The sequence below is a fragment of the Maniola jurtina genome, chromosome 10, assembly GCF_905333055.1.
Source record: "Maniola jurtina chromosome 10, ilManJurt1.1, whole genome shotgun sequence".
NCBI classification, from domain to species: Eukaryota; Metazoa; Arthropoda; class Insecta; order Lepidoptera; family Nymphalidae; genus Maniola; species Maniola jurtina.
The window spans coordinates 2,115,841-2,135,105 of NC_060038.1; the positions used below are offsets into that span (position 1 = coordinate 2,115,841).

Consider the following 19,265-nt stretch of genomic DNA (forward strand, 5'->3'; position numbering starts at 1 on the left):
AGCCGCGGCTTACGGACACGTCCGATAGTAATTTGTTGCCGCCTTTAGAACTTAAGCGACGAATTTATTTGATGAAATTATACACTAAAATATTAATTGGGGTTTTGATGGCTGTCCAATTGTGTGTCGGGCGGCGACGCGTTGTGTAGTCGAGGCGGTGGGTAACGTGTCGCTGTGTAATGTCAGATTTGATTGGTGCAGCTGCTCGCCGGTGCACGGCGCCATGCGCGGCCGCACGCCGCAGCCGCAGCCGCGTCCGCCACAAGCGCGCGGCGAATACGGTCAGTATGGCGACGCCTTTACACCCACACCGACACACTCACTCCACGACACGCAACACTACACTCTCGCACTCACACCACACAGGTTCTAGTGTAACGTTTCAAGTTCGTATACTGTGCGCAAATCTGTCACTAAAAAGGTTATTTAGTTTAGGATTTCTTGAACTTCTATTAGATAATTAGAACGTCTCGTCCCGTCCGTTTTCGAGTTACCCAATAGTAGTTCAAGAAATCTTCCCATCCCGTGTCATTTAATAATAACCTGAATTGTCTATTGAAAACCTGCCCAGTGGGTGTAAGCTTTCCCCGTCTTCCCACTGGTACCTATATTAGGCCAACTTGTAAGAAGCTTGGCAACACCTATATACGATAACTTAAAATGTTATAACTAGTGCCTAGAAGGTCCTTGTGTAACGTTTCGAGCTAACTAACGTGACTCGTACGTTGACGTCAATTTGTCGTTTAGTATGAACGTACTTATTTGGCAGATAAACGTTACTCCCTTGTCACGTATTTTAATATTAAAACCTACACTAAAGGACTTTAAAACCAACCCGTGTAGCGAAAATTTTGTTCGCGACATTTGTTCAAACATGGCCATCAATCTATAATCTGTGACAATCAAATATACCTAATCGATTAATGCCTCATTTTTAAACATCGGACTTCTTTATACTAAAAAACAATATAATGAACCCCTTTCATGATATATTTCATCTGTGCAAACCTTGTGAAATATTTAATAAACGTGAGTTTCATTGTCTTGTGTAAAATTATCGTTACACGTGTAACTTTCTTGAACGGAAAGGTAATTTTGTTCGTATACGCGTTACGCCTTTTGGTGTGTGCGTGTGGGCGGTAAGTTGGATTGATTTTTTCTCGAATCGCTTTTGAAAATATATTGTACTAGCGACCCGACCCGGCTTCGTACGAGTAGCTTATAACAGTTTTCTTAGGAATCTCTAATTTTTTTGAAAATAAAATAATATAGCCTATGTTACTCAGGAATTATATTGTAGCTTTCTACTAGTGAAAGAATTTTTAAAATTGGTTCGGTAGTTTCAGATATTTCCCTCCTACAAACAAACTTTACCTTTTTAAAATATTAGTGTAGATGATAGTTTCAAAATTTATCTAGGTCATGAAGCTACGTACATTGGCAGGTATTGGTGTCACCAAACCGTTTTCAGAGTCTAAAATGTTTATTCCACTTCTGATGTTAGACTCTGCTACAAGTAAAGCTTGGAATGAACAAACTGTATATTTCTATATAAATAGTGTCAAACCCGAAAGTAACTAATTGGAAATTGGAACGAATTTCATGGTATTAAAGACTTTGGTTACGTTAAAAACAACTAGTTATTAATCGTTCCGCATTGTTTGAATAATAATCGTAATTTTAGCATACCGCCATATGGAATCTGAACAGATGTTTGGCAGAATTCGCATCTGGTATTACGTCACGTTTTCCAGCACAAAGCGCGGAATAAACACCTGCTGTATGAGCAGTCGCGTTCACACCTGCGTCCTTGTGCGATCTAACCCCCATTTAGCGACCCTCAACAAACACCTATTCAAACGCCTAAACTCGAATCGCATTGTGTTTGAACGATGTAATTTCTATTCAACAATGATAACTATTCTTTGGCCATTGTGCTATTTTCTAATTGTGACATATAAAATTAGTAGCGTGTCAATTGATAAAAGTTCCCTCTTCTAATATTAGGGATGATGCCTACTAGTCGAATCAGCAACTTTTTATCAAACGTCAAAACTCGCTTACTATGGGATCTTGTATGAAACACACGGATGCGACATCATAAACATTCGACGTAACTTATTAACTAAAAAAATACGTCTAAACGTACTTTTTTAGTTAAAACGATAATTTAAAATGGTTACCAAACTTGAATTGCAGCAGAAATACCATAAATTCAGCCAATCACAACAATTACGATTGAAACGATGATTGACGCAGCATTTTCGTCATCGACCACCTAATGTAAATAGAGTCGTTTTCAAAAGAAATTGACCATTTAGAAAGTGTATTCGGGATTAAAATCAATCCAACCGGCCAAGCGAACAATTTGGAAGAATTGTGAGGAGATACCTTATAGAATTCGCTAGTAACTGATTTTTAAGTCAGATTGCACAGTTTCTTCACAATCTCTCTATGAAAACGAACCAGATTTGACACAAACACAATATACACGGTGTGGACTCCACGCGCACATGCAGTCTTGCTACTGATCCCTTACTAACAAACTTGGATGCAAAAGTATACCTACTGATTTTATTAACGTTGAGCCAAATAAGTCTTAGGAGTTTGACAGCAAAATTGAGCGTCACTCTGTAACAAAGTTCTGTATCTTGTTTTTCTATAGTGAAAATTTGACTAAAGTTTTGTATTTTTGCATCCATATTACATGTGTCATAACGCTATTCTCTAGGCTAGAATTAATGACAGCTAGGATTAAGTAGGTTCTGCATGGTTTCGGACTAAAGATGTAGAAGAACCCGGAGATTCGAAAGGATAAATTCGACCTATGCGAGGGCTAAACTCCTGTTTCAATGTAATATTAACAACCCTAACAATACTCCCGAGTGCATGCTTGAACATAAAATTATCATCGTCATTGATCTACGGCGTCTCTACTTGAGATAATTTCTGATCACCCTGTTTTACATCGCTTTCAGTTAAGGTTTTTTTGGTGATGGGAGAATGGGAATGCAATCTGCGGCCATTTTTTTTTCCAAATTAAAAAATGATGTCCAGAGTTTCGACTGGGCGAGATCGGTTTTGACAGCGGGGACGGGGGTATAGATTGTGGACGATGCATGCGTTTTCCGTGTGTCGATCTGAAAGCTCGCCTCGGGCGATGGTGTGTTGCTGGACGGAGCGCCGCAGCTCGCCGCCCCGGTAGCTTGTAAGTTAGCGTTAGTTTAGCTTAGCCTCTAAAAGGGCCTGTGTTGTGTGTTTATAGATTATGATTACGACTATTACGGGTACGGGGATTACCGAGGTGGCTACAATGAGCCATTTTACCGGTACGATGAGTTCTATTTTGATTACGCGGGGCCACCGCAACCGTCCGCCGTCCGCCAGCCTCCCAACAGAGCGCAACCGGTGGGTCCCACACACACTAACTAATGTTATCATATTATTTTACTAGTCACTAGACCGCTGTACTCATCATTGTTACCTTTCGGTTTTTTTGATTTGCCAAATTTTTCATCTACTCTTCACTTTTTGTTTTGTTATATTTTTGGTTGGATCCCATCCTAGAATGGAGTCAGTGACTCGGTAAAGTCGGTAGTGTGTAGGCCTGACGGTGATCGCGGCGGCGGGGCGGGCGGGGAGGCGGGTTGGCCGGGCGGCGCCGCTCGTCAGGTCTGCATGGCCGCGGCGTCACTAACGCCCGACTGCCATCCCGCGCCTGTCATCCTCATCCTCATCCGTAGCGCTTCGCTTCGCTCGCTCTGTCACTAACCCCATAACACGCTTCGTGCTTTTGCCCACTATCGCATCCATCATTATCTTAGTCGAGGAATGCTTTGAATCTCGAACGCTCGAGTAACGTTGATTTATATTTCTCGTTGTTGCAACGAGGTAGAAAATATGTTAAGAAGACTTACTGACCCGCTTGGTAAATGCCTCACTCAGGACGACGAACTCGCTCTCGGACCCAACTCGCTTTACTACGATCTAACCGGAGGCATTCAGGTACCCACCTGCGTTACCTTACCGTAACCGAGTATGTAACCTCAGCATTACTGTCGATGTTGTTTCCATGTTAGATGTCAATTGTAGATTTCGACTAAACTTATTATGAATGTAATCAAAATAGAATGCGACAAATAACATACATACCTATGGCATTATTAGTGTAGTAGTAGGTACCTGATTGTTTCTTCATTACATATTGATCTGTATTACGTTAGCATTATTTCTATATTGGCTTCAGTAACTGTTTATTTGAAGCATGATAGATTAGGTTTAGATGAGAATGTTAACGCATTTAAGATTGTAAAGCATGACCAGAAAAATAAAATACCTTGCCGTATTGCGAAAAACTCGTGGAACTAATTTAATAAAGACCATACACTTAATGGCCATAGACAATATACTAGTGGCGCCCCAGAGCAAGTTTTTTATATTTCTGGTTAGGTTATAATTCCCAAAATAATTAGGCCAAAAGAAATTAATTAAGATCAAAAATGTGTCAATATTCTCGTCATTATTGTATTTCAGTAAAACATTGGTAATATACAGTATAGTCAGTACCTACATAATATTTCGTATTGTATCGACAGTCACCAATACCGAGTAGACTTAGAATTTAGAATTCATTTAGATGCGACTTATTTAGTAATTGGTGGCTGTAGGTACGTTTTAATCAATATGACAACGAATTGCTACCCTCACTCTATAAACGGGTACAGCTGAAGTTTTCATAATGAATATGGTTTTATTTGCGATAATACCGTTGCGTAAATCCAAAAGTATCCTCGCTCGATGATAATTTAATACACAACGCCAATAGTCATCACTTAGCAATCTAAAATAAATGTCGAAGTCTAAAAATATAGCTTCTATAGTAAATAATGTGGAATTGTTGAATCAATCCAAAATTCTGGAGAATGTACGCTGCTGAAAGTTTGTTCAATTAAGCTAAGAATGATCCTTCCACAAAAAACGCTGGAAGTGGTCAATGATGCTAATCTGAAAAGAATATTTCGTGTGACTCAGTTAATCTTAAAGCAGTTAAAACAGGAGCGTTGGAAAACGCGTTGGCGTTGCTGAAGCCCTATCATTCACGGAGGAATAAAAATAAATCAAGAATCGTCCATAGAAATATGTTAAAATCCTGCTTAAGCTAAATATTATAGTACCTATGTCTGCTGAACCAGGTGGCCCTGGTTTTGCGATTTTTTATTTTAAAAGCGCCTGTGAGTTTAAAAGTACCAAACATTCCAAAAAGTAAAAAAAAATTGCTATTGAATATGTTACAGGCTGATTAAAAAATTCTACTAATCCTTTAATTCTAAGTAAAATAGATATGATATAGACTGATCAATCTGGAATAAAATATAATTACCTATTCTATGGTTCGTTCTTCTCGGGCTCTGGTGAGTGAAAGGGACAGCATCATTCGTCGAAGCGAGACAACCATATTTGATTAAAACTAAAATCTCGTACAGCGTACTGCTTTGAAATGATCAGAATTTTCTTCTTACGCGGGATGTTTCTACATTAAATCACATTACAACCTACAGGGGTAATGGATTGCAGTACATTACAAACCCGCTAAGTCTTATGAATGTGATGACGTACAGTCAAAGGCCGTAAGTCGTTTAGCACCTTAATGATCATATTCGCGTGGCACGGTTATGATTGCACATTTGACAGGTGTGTGTGGCGTGTCTATAGAAAAAGGTCATAAGCCAATATTTTCGCGGAATTGCTACTCGAATTCTGAGGCTTACCATACTTTACAAGAAAACAGGTGTTGTAATAAGGAATTGTCGAGCGAGTGGTGTGAAAACCTCAGCTAGTGCTAGTGGTAGCGTGGAGGTGTTTGTGTATGGTGGTAAGTGGTAACGTGTGCGTGTGTGCAGGGGGCTGGGTCATGTGGGACAGCCGCGCGATGGGCGCGGCGCGGGGCCGCGGCTGGGGCCCGTGGTGGTGCGCGACGCGCCGCTCGTGGCCGCCGCACGCCCAGCGCCATGCGTGGCAACCCGCGCGCCAAGCCAAGTTTACCAGGTAAGTGCACTAGGTACTTCTCACTCCAAATCAATAGTTAAATTTTGTTCAACAAGATAGCAAAGTTAATTTTTTTTTCGAGCGCCTAGTTTGAACCCCAAGCGGGCGAAGGATTCTATTCTAAGTTAGAATCCTGAGTGTAGTGAGGGATTCAAAGGCACAAGAAACAAAAACTTTGCGATCGTGTTATACATACAACTTTCATCTCTCTAGTTAAAAAAGGGTGCCTTTGCTGTCTAAAACCAGTGAGAAAAAGTCGTTTTTGCTCGCTGGTTTTAGACAGCAAAGACGTCTTTCTTGAGCTAGCGAGGTGAAAATGAAATTTCTTTATTGCGAACATAGGTAAACAGTTGAGATGTTACAAAAACAAAAAGTGTACAGTCAAATTCTGCCTATAAGCATGCAATATCTTATGATATAACAACTTGTATACATGGTTTAGTAAAATCCACAGTAGACCTTTACGCAAGGTTCGCCTTATGACAAATACTTCACATAGTAGGTGAGAAGACTTATTCCGTTTATCCACTCTACAACGGCGTGTTCACCTATCCCCATAGACGGGGAGATAATCGGAATTCACTGCTGACTGTTTTTTCGACTTTTTACCTCAAGTACAGTTCAACAGTAAAAATAATAATAATAATTCACTTTATTTTTACGATTATCCATCCAGTTTGGGGGGATAGATGAACTCGTGTTTCTGAGTATCTATCCTAGAGGGCTTTTAAAGGGGGATAAACGGAATAACCCGACTGAAATATTAAAAAATATATAAGTACAAAATCAGAGCCCGGGTGTGGCTTGAAAACTTGTACTGAAGATGTTTGTATTATTGTATTCAATGACTTTCTAAGCAAGGACATCGCACTGGCGCGCATAACAAGGGACCAAGTAAGTGTGCTTATACTCGGTGTAAGCACACTTTCTTCATTAGTCGCATGTTGACTGCAAAGCTGTCAAGACGCCTAAATGCGCGATCAAAAAGTGCCAAAATAATACGTTAACGACGCAGAAAAGAGATGGTGTGACTTACCACCCGTAAGTTAATTTTATTTACGTAAGATAACATGCGAAAAAGTGTAAAATATTTAGTAAAACCATTGAAAACACTAGAAATATCTAAAATTATTTACAATGTTCCCATTCCTTTCTCTCACGCACATCGGAAAGAGACAGATGGAAGGGCGCGTCACGAATGTCGGAAAAACAAAACTGTGGAGTAGCTTTTTTTTGTTCAATGTAAAATCTATTGGCCATTATTGTATCACATTTATTTTATTACTAGCTGTGCCCGCGACTTCGTTCGCGTGGAATAGCTCTCAGCGCGCTTTATATAGCCACGGACGCTCAGGCGCGAGGCGTGTATCTGTACGTTAAAAATGTTCGCCGTGATTCTTTAAATTGACATAACTTTTTTATTTATGAACCGATTGACATGAAATAAACACTAAATGTTAAGTGAAGCTTACTACAATATATTAGTGACAACCGTATCTAAATCGAATAAGCCGTTTCTGATATTAGCGTGCACAAACACACAGACAAACAGACAAAAAAAAAATTAATTACAATTTCGGGTTCGGCATCGATAAAAAAAAAGTAGCAGGGGTTGTTATTATTAACAACCCCTGCTACTTTTTTATATATATTTCCATTGTACAGACACCACTTTTCTACAATTTTATTATATGTATAGATAGATCTTTTGACGACCTCCAGTGCGCAGTGGTAACGCGGTGGATTTGTATGACGAGGGTCCCGGGTTCGATTCCCGGCTGGGCCGATTGAGATTTTCTTAATTGGTTTAGGTCGGCTGGTGGGAGGCCTTTGGCCATCTTGATTCAAGGCCCATCTTGAATCCGCCATTTTGGTTTTATTTTTCAGCTCCCTGTCAATTGCATGAAGTTCTGAGTGACATTTGTTCGAGCACCCCCCACCTATCTTCAATACCCTGGCCGTGCTCCTCACCGAAATCCTCAATCATCAGCTCTATCCATATTTTTCCTCCGAATCATTTTTTGTCCTCTATACGAAACCATCGGTAAAAAAAAAACATACAGAAGAGGTGATCAAATGAGTCAGTCAGTCAGTCAGTCAGTCAGTGAATCAGCACGAGCAGAATAGTATATAGTAGATATAGATATAGTATAATAGTTTCATATTTACAAAAACGAAAAATCTCTCAAAGAAATAACAAAAATTAATAGTGCTACACTACTCCATTCCATTTTTTGTTCAAGTTTGCTTCTAAAATCACCTTATTCAGCTTCGAGTACAATAATCGATTTACATTGCGGCTTAATCACTGAGGTTAGTTTACAGGACTTGAATGTTAGCGGGAATGTATAAATGGAGCAGTTGAGGCTACATAGGGTGAATTTAGAAACGTGTGCCATGTTTGGGCTCTTGTGTTGTATGCCGTGATGTGTCCATGCTTAGAAAGTCATTGATTGTATTGTACTAAATGCTGAAGATGATCTTTAGTATTGATCAAATGCTCTTGAAACTATGAATTCTCTACGTACTATACTATAACGATATCAAATAATACCTACTAATTGATTACGCATAGCACAAAACTAAATTCAAAATTTTGCAACATGAAGAAAGCTTTGGACTCTCACTCTGTCTGCCTTTGTCCTTTATCCATTTCGTGTCTGATTCCTTCTTTGTTTTCAGCTTGTTTAATGGTTTGCGTGTAATCTGGATTCTTACTTATTTATTGGTAACTATCCTTATACCCTTAATCCTTATATCCTTGATTAAATAAATGAATCTAACCCTTCTCCTAGCCTTATTCTGTTTCATCCGTAACCTAGTTAGGTCTACCACAAACTTTATGAAATGCAAGATCGGGATGAGTGTCCAAGTTTTCCATTAGATTGAAAGTTTGTGGAAGATCTCTTACGTAGGTCGTATTTAGTTATGAGGCAACTAAGTTTCAATGATATACAATTTGGGATTCAAAAGTTTATACCATTCAAACGATATTTCATTGACTTTTTCTAGCTCTGCCTATTTTCAGAAATTGAATTCGGGTTATTTTGCTGTATATACTTACAGACATTTGCATTGTGTAGAAATAATTAATCTCTAAGGGTCTGTTGCACATCAATCGGTTAAAATTAACCTTTAGTTAAACTTGCCCACCTAAAACAAGCTTTGAACCATTTTATCTTTGCTTTTTATTGGTGGCGTTTAACAGCAGATATTGCGAAGGAAGCGATGACGCATCGCAAGAACGACGTTGCATCGTAATGCGATGTGTTGATTTATTTAAAAATTAGATATATACGTTTCGGCAACATCGGAAATTGCCACGATGCATTGTGCAAAACGTACCAGCGATGCGTTATCGCACTGCAATGTTGTACAAGCGCCCCGACGACGCGAACTGCCTGAAGTGCAACTGGCCCGAAGTCATTTGGAGTTGAAATTTAGTTGCCTGTCGTATTTAGTTGTTGTATTGGTGTATTGAGTGATGGAGTGGTGGTGTGTCGCAGGTAAACGTAAACTCGACGGGGGTCAGCAGATCGCTGGGGGGGAGCGCGAGAGCAAGCGGCGGCTGGGCGCGGCGGCGGCGGCGGCGCGCGGCTGGGCGGGCAGCTAGTGCGCGCCGGGTGAGCGCCGCCGCCGCGCCGGGTGAGCCGCCGCCGCCGCGCGCGTGGCGAGCCCCTGTCCGGGAGACACTACAAGCTGCGCAGGGGAGCACTCGCAGCGCGCCACAGAGCCGCGGTCTCGGTTACGTTTACGCCGGTTCCTCCGTCCTAGAGCTCCTAGCGGGGAACCGTTCCACTTTTTTCTATATATGTGTTTTTTTTATTTGATTTTCACGTTTTCGATTTTGTATCGCGACGATTCCGTAAAAATCTTAAAGTAGGACGTTATGAAATGTTTCGAATGTAAGTTTCCCGTTATGCTTATGTTTTCTGTATTAGCCGTACTATTTAATATATACTTTATGAGCGAGGGCGCGCGGCCGCGTTGCCTGTTGGGGCCGCGCGTGGGGTCGCCGACCCGTCGACTGTCTGTTTTTTTTTAATACATGTTATTCATTATATTTTATTCCTGCGAACGCATTTTGCGATGTGATGTGTATTTTAGCAGTAATTATTATATTATAAGGAGTTTGACTGTTGTTTTTGACATACTTACAACGTAGGTTACTGAGATGAAGTTTATGAGCTGAATGAAATGAATTCAATGAAACGAATTGATGAACTCGACGACTCTCCCGGTTACGGCTAAAATCAAAACACCTGTAATATCGATAACATTTCCAACTGTGTTCCTGCTTTAGTTTTTTGCTTTATTCTTTTATTACATATTTCCCTTTAAAATACATTAGTGTGAAGAAAGTAGTTATTGTAAAAGTTCAGGATTTCTGCAATGTTTATTATTATCGCTGTACTAGTAAACTTTTTTGTATTTCGACCACATAGCATGTCCATACTGTTAGAACTCTGACTTGTATCAATATTGTATCAGTTTAATATGTGGAATAAATTTGCAAAACTGTGTTTGCCTTATTACGTGCTTGTTTTCTTCAATACCCAATTACCTAAAATCTAAGTATCTAGTAGGAGTTCTATAGTAAGTAGTTAATGAGGCAAGAGCTTTTGGGCCCCGTCCTTCCTCTTTTTACTCGTTCCAGAGTGGATGTGGAACCCCTAGGGTGGATCTAGGGGTTTTAGGGGAGATAAACAGAATAACCTCCAGATTTGTTCTACCGATTTTAACAAATCTGAATTTATTCCTTGGATCGAATTTTTACAGTGATTATTCAGTTTATGGGGGATAAACTCTAAAAATTCTCCCCTAGAGTGAATATACTCGGAAACGCAAGTTCATTTATCCCCCCAAGATGGGAGGGACGGAATTCACAAATGAGTGTACCTACGCAGCTGCAGTAGAAAATCAATTAGGGCCGGCGCACATATGGCAGAGCGCAGTGCAGAGCATGCCCGCGAAGTTTTGTAATCGCGTGAATTTGTACCAGATAATGCGCTTGCACGCGCGGGACTGCGCGTGGATACGCGAGTATCCGCACGGATGCACAATTGGTTTTAGATAGGTATTATTTCAATGAGGATAAAGTCGATAATATTTTGACTGTGAAAAATGCTCTGCGCTGCGGTCCGCCATTATGTGCCCCGGCCCTTAGAAGGAAAATGATAATAATTTACAAATTCCGGCACCCCATTTGGGGATATATTATGTACATGAACTCGCTTTTCCGAATATCCACCCTAGGGAGGATAAACGGGATTTTTTCAAAGTGAAGGTAGTAAAATAAAACACATATTTAAATGAAAAGTGTTGTATTGGTGTCTGTATTCACACGGTGTCGGGCGGCGCGGCCAGGCGGGCGGCCAGAGGGCGCGGCGGCGGGCGGGGCGGCGGCGGCGGGCGGCGCGGCGCGCGTCGACGGCGGCGCCAGCAGGCGGCCAGGCTCAGCACGGCGCCGCCCGCGCAGCCCGCCACCCACCACACGGCGTTGCTGGCGCCACTGCTCGGCGATGCGCTCTCGCCTGCGTGGATGCCAATACCTCTTTCCCGTGCGCAGATTACGAAACTGATGCGATTACTTATCACTACTCTTGTTATTGGCTGGCGGCCGACTATTAAAACCATAGACTTACGATTTCGTAAGTCTATGATTAAAACGATGATCAAGAGATCTTTTTGCTTCGTCCGAGGCACAGAACTATCATCACTCGAGATGTTTTTTGAACAATTTTTATGGGTAAATTATTTATAATTTTTATTTTCATATAATTTGCGAAAATATTTCACCTTACAACAAAATTACTTAGCTTTGAACAATTTTTATAGGCAAGGCATTTATAATTATTAATTCCATATAATTTGAGAAAATATTTCGGCGGCTCTGTTATAGTCGTTCATGAAATTCCCAGATCGTTTTTGATGGTAATCTATCTCAGAGAATTAGGTGATATCAGACGGTTAATTTTTTGTACATTTCTCTCTTTCATTCGGCATCCTTCACTCGAAACAAAATATTTGAACACAAAAAGGATCAAATATAAAAACGTGAAATGAAAAGAAAATAAACATTCAAATGAACCGTCTCCTTTTGGGACCTACTCACAGAAATTAAGACTTACTCCGTGAATGAGGGCTAGTGGCTGTTTTAAAGTCTGAACAAATGGTAGATATCTCGCTTTTGAGCCTGTTCACGTTTAAGCACATAATTAGCCTAATTAACGAAATGATTCGTTGGAAATCAGTTTTTTCCATGTTTCATACCTACCTAAGTGTGAACATTTCAGGCCTCAAGCCAATAACAATGATAGCGACGATTGCAATGCATCAGTCTCAAGTTTCGTATGCAGGGAGGAATTTTTTTATATACCTAGCTAAATAGGCATTAGGATTTAGTTATGCCAAAATAAATTTTTATAGGTAGGTAATTCATTAAAGAAGTGAAGAATTAAATAAAAACATGAGGACATTGGGAGCTAGGTGGTAGACAGGCTCCTTTAGAAAGATATAGGTACTTACTATTGATGTACCTACTACCTATTTAATAGGTAGGTACGTACTTTGATTCGTTATCCCCGAATACTAAAAATCATCGAGCTGGGTCTTTCGATTTATTGGACGTGTTTGGTCAGTGAACGACAAAGCATAGAACCCGCGTTTCTAACCGTTAATGTCATACGAGAATAGGGGCTATAAACTCACGTTTTTTTAAGTACGTAACTTCAACCAATTAAATTAGCTTAAGTCGCAACGAGCTCATGTTTAGTTCGTACTGCCATGTGATCCAGGCTGTTGCGGAGATTGACAGATTCAAAGTGCGAAACCACAACCGAAGTGAAGACGCGTGCGGTAGAGTAGTAATAGGTAGGTATGCACCGCCCACCACGACATAGATTTTGTTGCGGCATAATAAAGCATACGGAATATTTCTATGCTTGGCGTTCATTTTGGTCCATATAGAACCACCTTTGCAAAAACCCATAACACAACACACGAAAACATTTAAAGCTGCTATTATGCTTTCAGTATTCGGTAGTAATAATATCTTTCTATAGGAATACCTAAAGGTTTTAAAATAGGTATAGTAGGTACCATTTATTTTATCATTCCAATATTTCAGAAAAAATAAGCCTGAATTCTAATTCCAAGAATGTTGTGATTAAGGCTCTATTCTTATGGAAGTATTTGCTTCCTTGAACTCTTAAGCATCTTATGATCGCTTGTTTATTTTCATTCTTCTTATTTTCGTTGCATATTCAGGCTTATTCTCGTAAATATTGTTATTTTATTTCAAAGTTTAATAATGGCATTTTTAAATTGAGTGTTTTAAGACATGCAATTTATCGTCTATATTAGAGGAAGCTGCACAGTGCACGTGATGCAAAGTGATCGATGACATCTTGCGGCAAAAGCAATCCACTTGAAAGAAGAATAATGATAATGATCACACCTTTACCAAATAACTGCATTTAGAACACTAGATAATGTGTCATAATAAAGAAACAAACATGTTTTTAACGAAAATCAATTATTCAGTGTTTTCACTGCATCCTATCTAGTTAGTTAAACTAGGATACAGACAAAATTAAAAAGCTTTTTGAGCTTATGAATTGGTAGGTATCTAGTCAAATGAATGAATTACCACCGTGTCGGGTCGTCAGAACTATCGAGAAGACTCACCATAAGCTCGAGGGTTGCTCTTTTCAAAGTTATAACTATTAAGTTTTAAATATACAAGAGTAGGTATAATATTTTCGTAGTACTTAATATTTTACTTAATACTAGTTCTAAAATTAGGTAATTTGATTTTTAAAATCACTTGTATCTATGATATTATTAACTGGGTTCGAAGGACCAAAAATGTTGGGTAAGTACCTACCTCCTGTAACTTAATTTATGTAGGTAACGTTTCATTGCAAATTTTATTAAGTAGGTATGCATAGTAAATATCTATTGGCTTTTATGTTGACCTAAATGGCGGCTGTGAATTCATGGTGATGATATAGAAAAAGCAGGTGAGAAGCTGAGCAGAAATGACACAGCAAGGCTTCAAGTGCAAGGCAGTGGCGAAGGCGTGTGGAAGCGTGGTGAAGGGTGGAGGTGAAGGAATATATAGACTCACGTGTGCAGCGCCCGGTCAGTGCGGGGCGGCGAGCACAAGCGAGAGGACGACGAGCACGGCGCGCGGCGCGGCCTGGCCCGACGCCGCACCGCCTGCGCACACCGCCGCGTCAGCCCGGGGACCGCCCCAACACACAACACAGCCCCGATCCCGGTACGTTCACACCAAAACTGTCTTCAACCGTTCGGTTTTTGGGGGAAACGCACGAAATCTAAGCAGATTACAGAATCAACCACCCGCTGTCTTCCGAGGTTAGGCAAGGTATCCTTTTTGAAGCTAAGTGTTATAAGTTTTCAAAATATCTGACCTCTGATGGTTGAATTTGCAATATGTAGGTATGCTTTCCAAAATTGAACACACAACTTGAGTTGCACTCTGGAAAACATTGCTACACTTGTTTTTTTTAATAGAAATACTCGTTTCAAATGAAGAAATCTAGAGTAAAGCTAAACGCGACAAAGTTAAACTGTTTTAAAATAAATTTACACGTAATGTAATGATGGGTTTAATCGGCTATAAAAAGTATGCAATTTGATTCAAGTATTTCTATGATTGGACGCGGTGCCCGGGGCCCCATAGTGCGATGACTCAATGCAACTTCGTCCCATAAGGAATTCACACCTATTTAATCAGAAAATGTATGTACAAATAACAATTTTCTTTTCTTCATCTCCCCTGAGTCATCACAGTATATAAATATAAGAAAAAAATTCAGACGGACTTTAAACAACTATTTAGGTGGAGCATAGTTTATGGATGTAGAATGACATATTATGTTAAGTGAAGAGATTTAAAAAGTTGTTTTATAAAAGGAGAACGTAGCTTGTAAATAAAAAGATCCACATTCTTGCAACATCGTCAATATATTGCGCTATTTTCACCAACAGTTCAAATTGTCATCGATTCTAAACACCTACCAACATTTAACATATAAGAATATCCTCTGAGACAAAGATTGCATTGAACCGTCAATACTGAGAAGGTAAAAGTACAGTGATCGTAATGTTATTTATGTTATTTAAATTTTACATTTAACAGTTCTACAGTGTTTTAGTACAATATCTTACAATTATTAGAGCAAAGCAGGAGTAAGCAGCAAGAAGCGTTTGCATACGAATTATCTTTTTCACCTTCAAAATATGCCTAAGGAAAAACTTCACTATGTTTTGTATTTAGTGGTAAACACAAAAATATGGCTGTTTGAAGAACTAAATAGTACTGCTTACTCCATGAAAATCTACATTTTATAAAATGGTTATTTTATTATTATATTTTTGCAACAACAAAATGCAACTGTGTAGATACAATATTGTATGTGAAATTGCAAAGTGCGAAGAACAACATACGAATAACAATGTAGTCTATAAATACTAGTAAATGGAAATTTTGAAAACTGTACCCTAAATTAGATAAAAATATTATATTATAGATACTTAAATAATTACTTAATGATTTGTAAACCAATTATGTTATATATTTAGATTTGTCGTATACAGCAATCGGTAGAAGTAATTTTGTCATTAAATTAGCGTCAAAAATAATATAAAATATCTTTCCTAAAGTTTTTTTTTTAATAAAAAAAAACGGGTTGGTACTCAATTCAAGTTAGATCCGAGTCCCAATTTAGGCGCCAATTTAACTTTTGAAAAAAAGTCTATTGAAACAAAATTACAATAACTTGTCTTTCAGGTATTTTTCTTAATTCAGTTTTTAAAACAGTTTAGTAGTTTTTAAATGCTCAATTTTAATGACATTTTTCGACAACATCACATCACCGATTGCTTTTCAAATTGTCTTAACTTTACAAAGTCACACATGATATGTAGCTTACATTAATGGTTCAAAAATTACATAATATTAACCTAACCTAGACATAGGTTCCTACTCGTAAGTCGTAAGTAGGGGTCAAATTTTAGTTCCAAAAAATATCTTTCTATTCGTAGGTATACATTTATTTGATAAAACACGTGGGTATAATATAGGTAACTTTATAGATACATTTCTCAATCAGGTGCATTGTGCATGTGTTTTTGTGCATTATTACTGCAGTAGTATTAGCAAATGTCCAGCGCTACGTTTGTATGATTCTGTGACAATGATAATAATAATTGTTTTGCACAAGCCAAATCACCACTAAGAAATAAGATGCATGTCGTGTATATTTTTTACGATAGTTCAAATATATTTCGGTCACGGGGACCTAGGTACCTAATTTTTGCTGTGTAAGGTTAAGAAATTCGACTAGGCACATTTGAGATGAGATCTGGCAATTTTTTTAGTAATGTCTGGCTAAGCTAAAATAAAAAGTCGCAGTTTTTAAGTATGACTTGTGTTGTAATTGTTAGTGTTATGGACATACGGCTAACAGCTCAGGTAAGTTTAATGGTTGTGCTGTTTGCACGCAGTCCTAGTCTATTCTATTGTTTAACCAATAATTTCTTAGCAAGATGCGTTCTAACAGACATTATCTGGTTAGCTGAAGATGATTTTTGTTCAAATGTTTGCATGTTATCTGTTGTACCTAAATGTGTATGAGTGTGGTCTAAAATTTAAACTGATGTTAATATGAAGATTCGTTTTATACTAACAGTAATCGGGCTTTGTAAATTATTATCAATCACCAGAATCCCAAATTCGATATATCGATTATTAGGTATTAGATCATTATACAGTTTGTTTCACGTAAAAAGATGCCGGGCGATAGTGGAGAGGTTGGGCGTGTGTCTGCGCAAGAGTACCTACTTTGTTCTACTCTTACGTACAGGCTGCGAATCAAATAATTGACTGAATGAACTAATCATCATCATCATCATCGTCACTTGTGGATGTCCACTGTTGAACAGGCCTAATGTGCGCTCCGCCTTTCTCCCCGAGCCACTTAATTTGCCAAGGAAACTAATGCGTGACCGAATATAATTTACACCCTTTACATTGCCCCTCACTGCTTATTATTAAATTGAACAAAATTGCCTACTGCGCAGGTACAAGGTTAGTTGTCTTTTACGTGAAACGAACTATACAGGCTAGTTCAGAGTAGATTAGTATTATAGTCGAGTAGCAAATAATTTAGCAAGTAAACGTGTCTAATTCTTAACACCAAAACTTTTATCTAATCGACAAAAATTTTGGTGTTTAGACACGTTCAGTTCCTAAATTACCCGCTATTCGATTAAAATACTAATGTAGTCCGAACTAGTGTTAAGCCTGTAGGGCGCTTGTTGATTATGAAGTGGGTGAAGATGTCTATGCCGCCACATTTGCTCTGTATAACTGTCATCTCAAAATTACTATAATTAGTACGCTAAACTGCACTTTTAAGATGACAATGATGTTGCGCAAATATGGCGAGTCCTTTCTCAAAATTTATAGCCTGATCAGAAATATAAAAAACTTGTTCTGGGGGCGCCACTAGATTAAAGTCTTGTATAAATGAGTTTTTTTTTAATAATAAAAAAGCGAGCAAATGGGCAGGCGGGCCGCCTGTTGTTAAGTGATTACCGCCGCCCATGAACATTTGCAGCACCAGAGGTACCGCCGATGTGTGCCGGCCTTTCAGGGATTTGTTGGTCCGCCCCCTTTAATAACCTCACGTTGTAATTTAGTGGGAACACTGCTGAAAGGAGTTGATTCTACGAGTATTCCGCAATATGGTGAGGTATTATATTTTTCTGGTCAGGCTTTACGCACTATACTTAGCTGGTATCGTGGCATATACTAACAGTAGTCGGGCCTGCCAGCGGGCTGGCCCGCGCAGTGCTGCAGGCCGGAGCACGCGGCGCGCTCGGGCAGGCACGCGCCGCCGCACGCCGCCGGGCAATTGTCGCCCGAGCCGCCCACTGTCACCTCGGTCCAGATGGCGCGCCACCCGCCCGCGCCCACCGACTTGTCAGCTATTATAAACCTGGAAGCATTTCATAGGTGCCACTGGTATAACGTGTTTGATAAATCATATAACATGACTAATGAGGCCTGTTGAGGAATGTTGGCATGGAAAAATGCAATGTGGTTCCATACCCAATTGGGCTCAGGAGTCAGGAGGAAAATTGTTTAATTCGTGTGAGTCGGGCAGTCGCTGCTTAGTCAGTATCGTCACGATACTCACGAGAGTCGTATGGAGTTGGATGTGGAGAGGTACTGCCAGCGGTCGGAAGGCGCCTTCTCGCCGCACAGCTCGAGCGGCGGGCCCGGGCTCTCGTACCACAGCCGCAGCACCGCCGCCGGACATCCGCGCTCTGCAGCAAAAACACCAAGTTTTCATGTTCACTCCTTCGAACTCTATCTCGCTCTCACATGTATACAGGTACATAGGTGTTCTCATGATTAAAGGAAACCGATCGTACAAATATCTTTCAGTTAGTATTATACCTGGTTCCATGAACTTACACTCGAAGACCATTCCCAACTTTGTCGCGACGAAATGAAACAGTGATACGCGAGCGTGACTGTAGGTAAGCTGAGCTGTAGGTAAACTTACATCTCATACCTACTTCACCTCCTCTGATCATTACGTGTGCTCTAGCTATACATCGATAAATCCCCCCCCCCTCCCCCCCTGCGCAGGTACAAGGTCAAAGGCCATTTAACGGGACGCCAAATATGCAGATCGACATATCAACCATTGCGCATGTTCAAGATCGAATTTCTTTGACATGATTGATACCAACTGTAGCTTACATCAATCAAGTACCAGAAGAGCATAGGAACATAGGAGGCTAGGCACTATAGAAATTTCCATAGGACACTTTTATGCCCAAAGGCATAAAAATTTGATACTTTAAGTTTACACTCGGCATAAAGAAGCATGAAAAGTGAAAAAGAAAAGCATAAGGAAGCATGAGAAGTGAAAAAGAAAATAGTACCTGTAAGATGCCCCTCGACGGCGAAGTGATCGAAGTTGATGAGAACTCGCTTGCCGGGGCGCGCCGTGATGAACCAGTTGCAGACGCGCGAGGCGGCGCCGCGCGACGGCGGCTCGTAGGGCAGCGGGTACCGCGGCGACGTCACGGCGCCCCACGACGAGCCGGACACGTTGCCGCCGCAGTCGCCAAAGATTGACTTCGCCGGCTAGAACCAGAGAGACAAAGGACTG

The 19,265-nt window shown here is 39.9% G+C and overlaps 2 protein-coding genes across 19 annotated transcripts in view; one reads left to right on the top strand and one right to left on the bottom strand.

Annotated features, from left to right (window-relative positions):
- LOC123869182 (heterogeneous nuclear ribonucleoprotein R) overlaps window positions 1–10,580 on the top strand; it is a 36,770-nt gene extending 26,190 nt beyond the window's left edge. For 6 of the 12 annotated variants that reach the window (XM_045911952.1, XM_045911953.1, XM_045911955.1 and 3 more), the window contains 5 exons: window positions 187–281; window positions 3,266–3,408; window positions 3,946–4,005; window positions 5,901–6,045; window positions 9,552–10,580. In XM_045911952.1, coding sequence (XP_045767908.1) covers window positions 187–281; window positions 3,266–3,408; window positions 3,946–4,005; window positions 5,901–6,045; window positions 9,552–9,658 — 550 coding nt within the window. In that variant the 3' untranslated portion in view covers window positions 9,659–10,580. Of the gene's footprint in view, window positions 1–186; window positions 282–3,265; window positions 3,409–3,895; window positions 3,923–3,945; window positions 4,006–5,900; window positions 6,046–9,551 lie in introns of those variants that run through there. The other 6 variants (XM_045911958.1, XM_045911960.1, XM_045911956.1 and 3 more) reach the window with 5 other exon arrangements.
- Window positions 10,581–11,385: 805 nt separating this feature from the next.
- Window positions 11,386–19,265, bottom strand: part of LOC123868804 (dorsal-ventral patterning tolloid-like protein 1) — a 95,269-nt gene continuing 87,389 nt past the window's right edge. For 3 of the 7 annotated variants that reach the window (XM_045911413.1, XM_045911414.1, XM_045911412.1), the window contains 4 exons: window positions 19,036–19,240; window positions 18,279–18,408; window positions 17,896–18,077; window positions 11,386–11,579 (listed from right to left, as the gene is read on the bottom strand). In XM_045911413.1, coding sequence (XP_045767369.1) covers window positions 11,386–11,579; window positions 17,896–18,077; window positions 18,279–18,408; window positions 19,036–19,240 — 711 coding nt within the window. Of the gene's footprint in view, window positions 11,624–13,975; window positions 14,269–17,895; window positions 18,078–18,278; window positions 18,409–19,035; window positions 19,241–19,265 lie in introns of those variants that run through there. The other 4 variants (XM_045911416.1, XM_045911419.1, XM_045911417.1 and 1 more) reach the window with 4 other exon arrangements.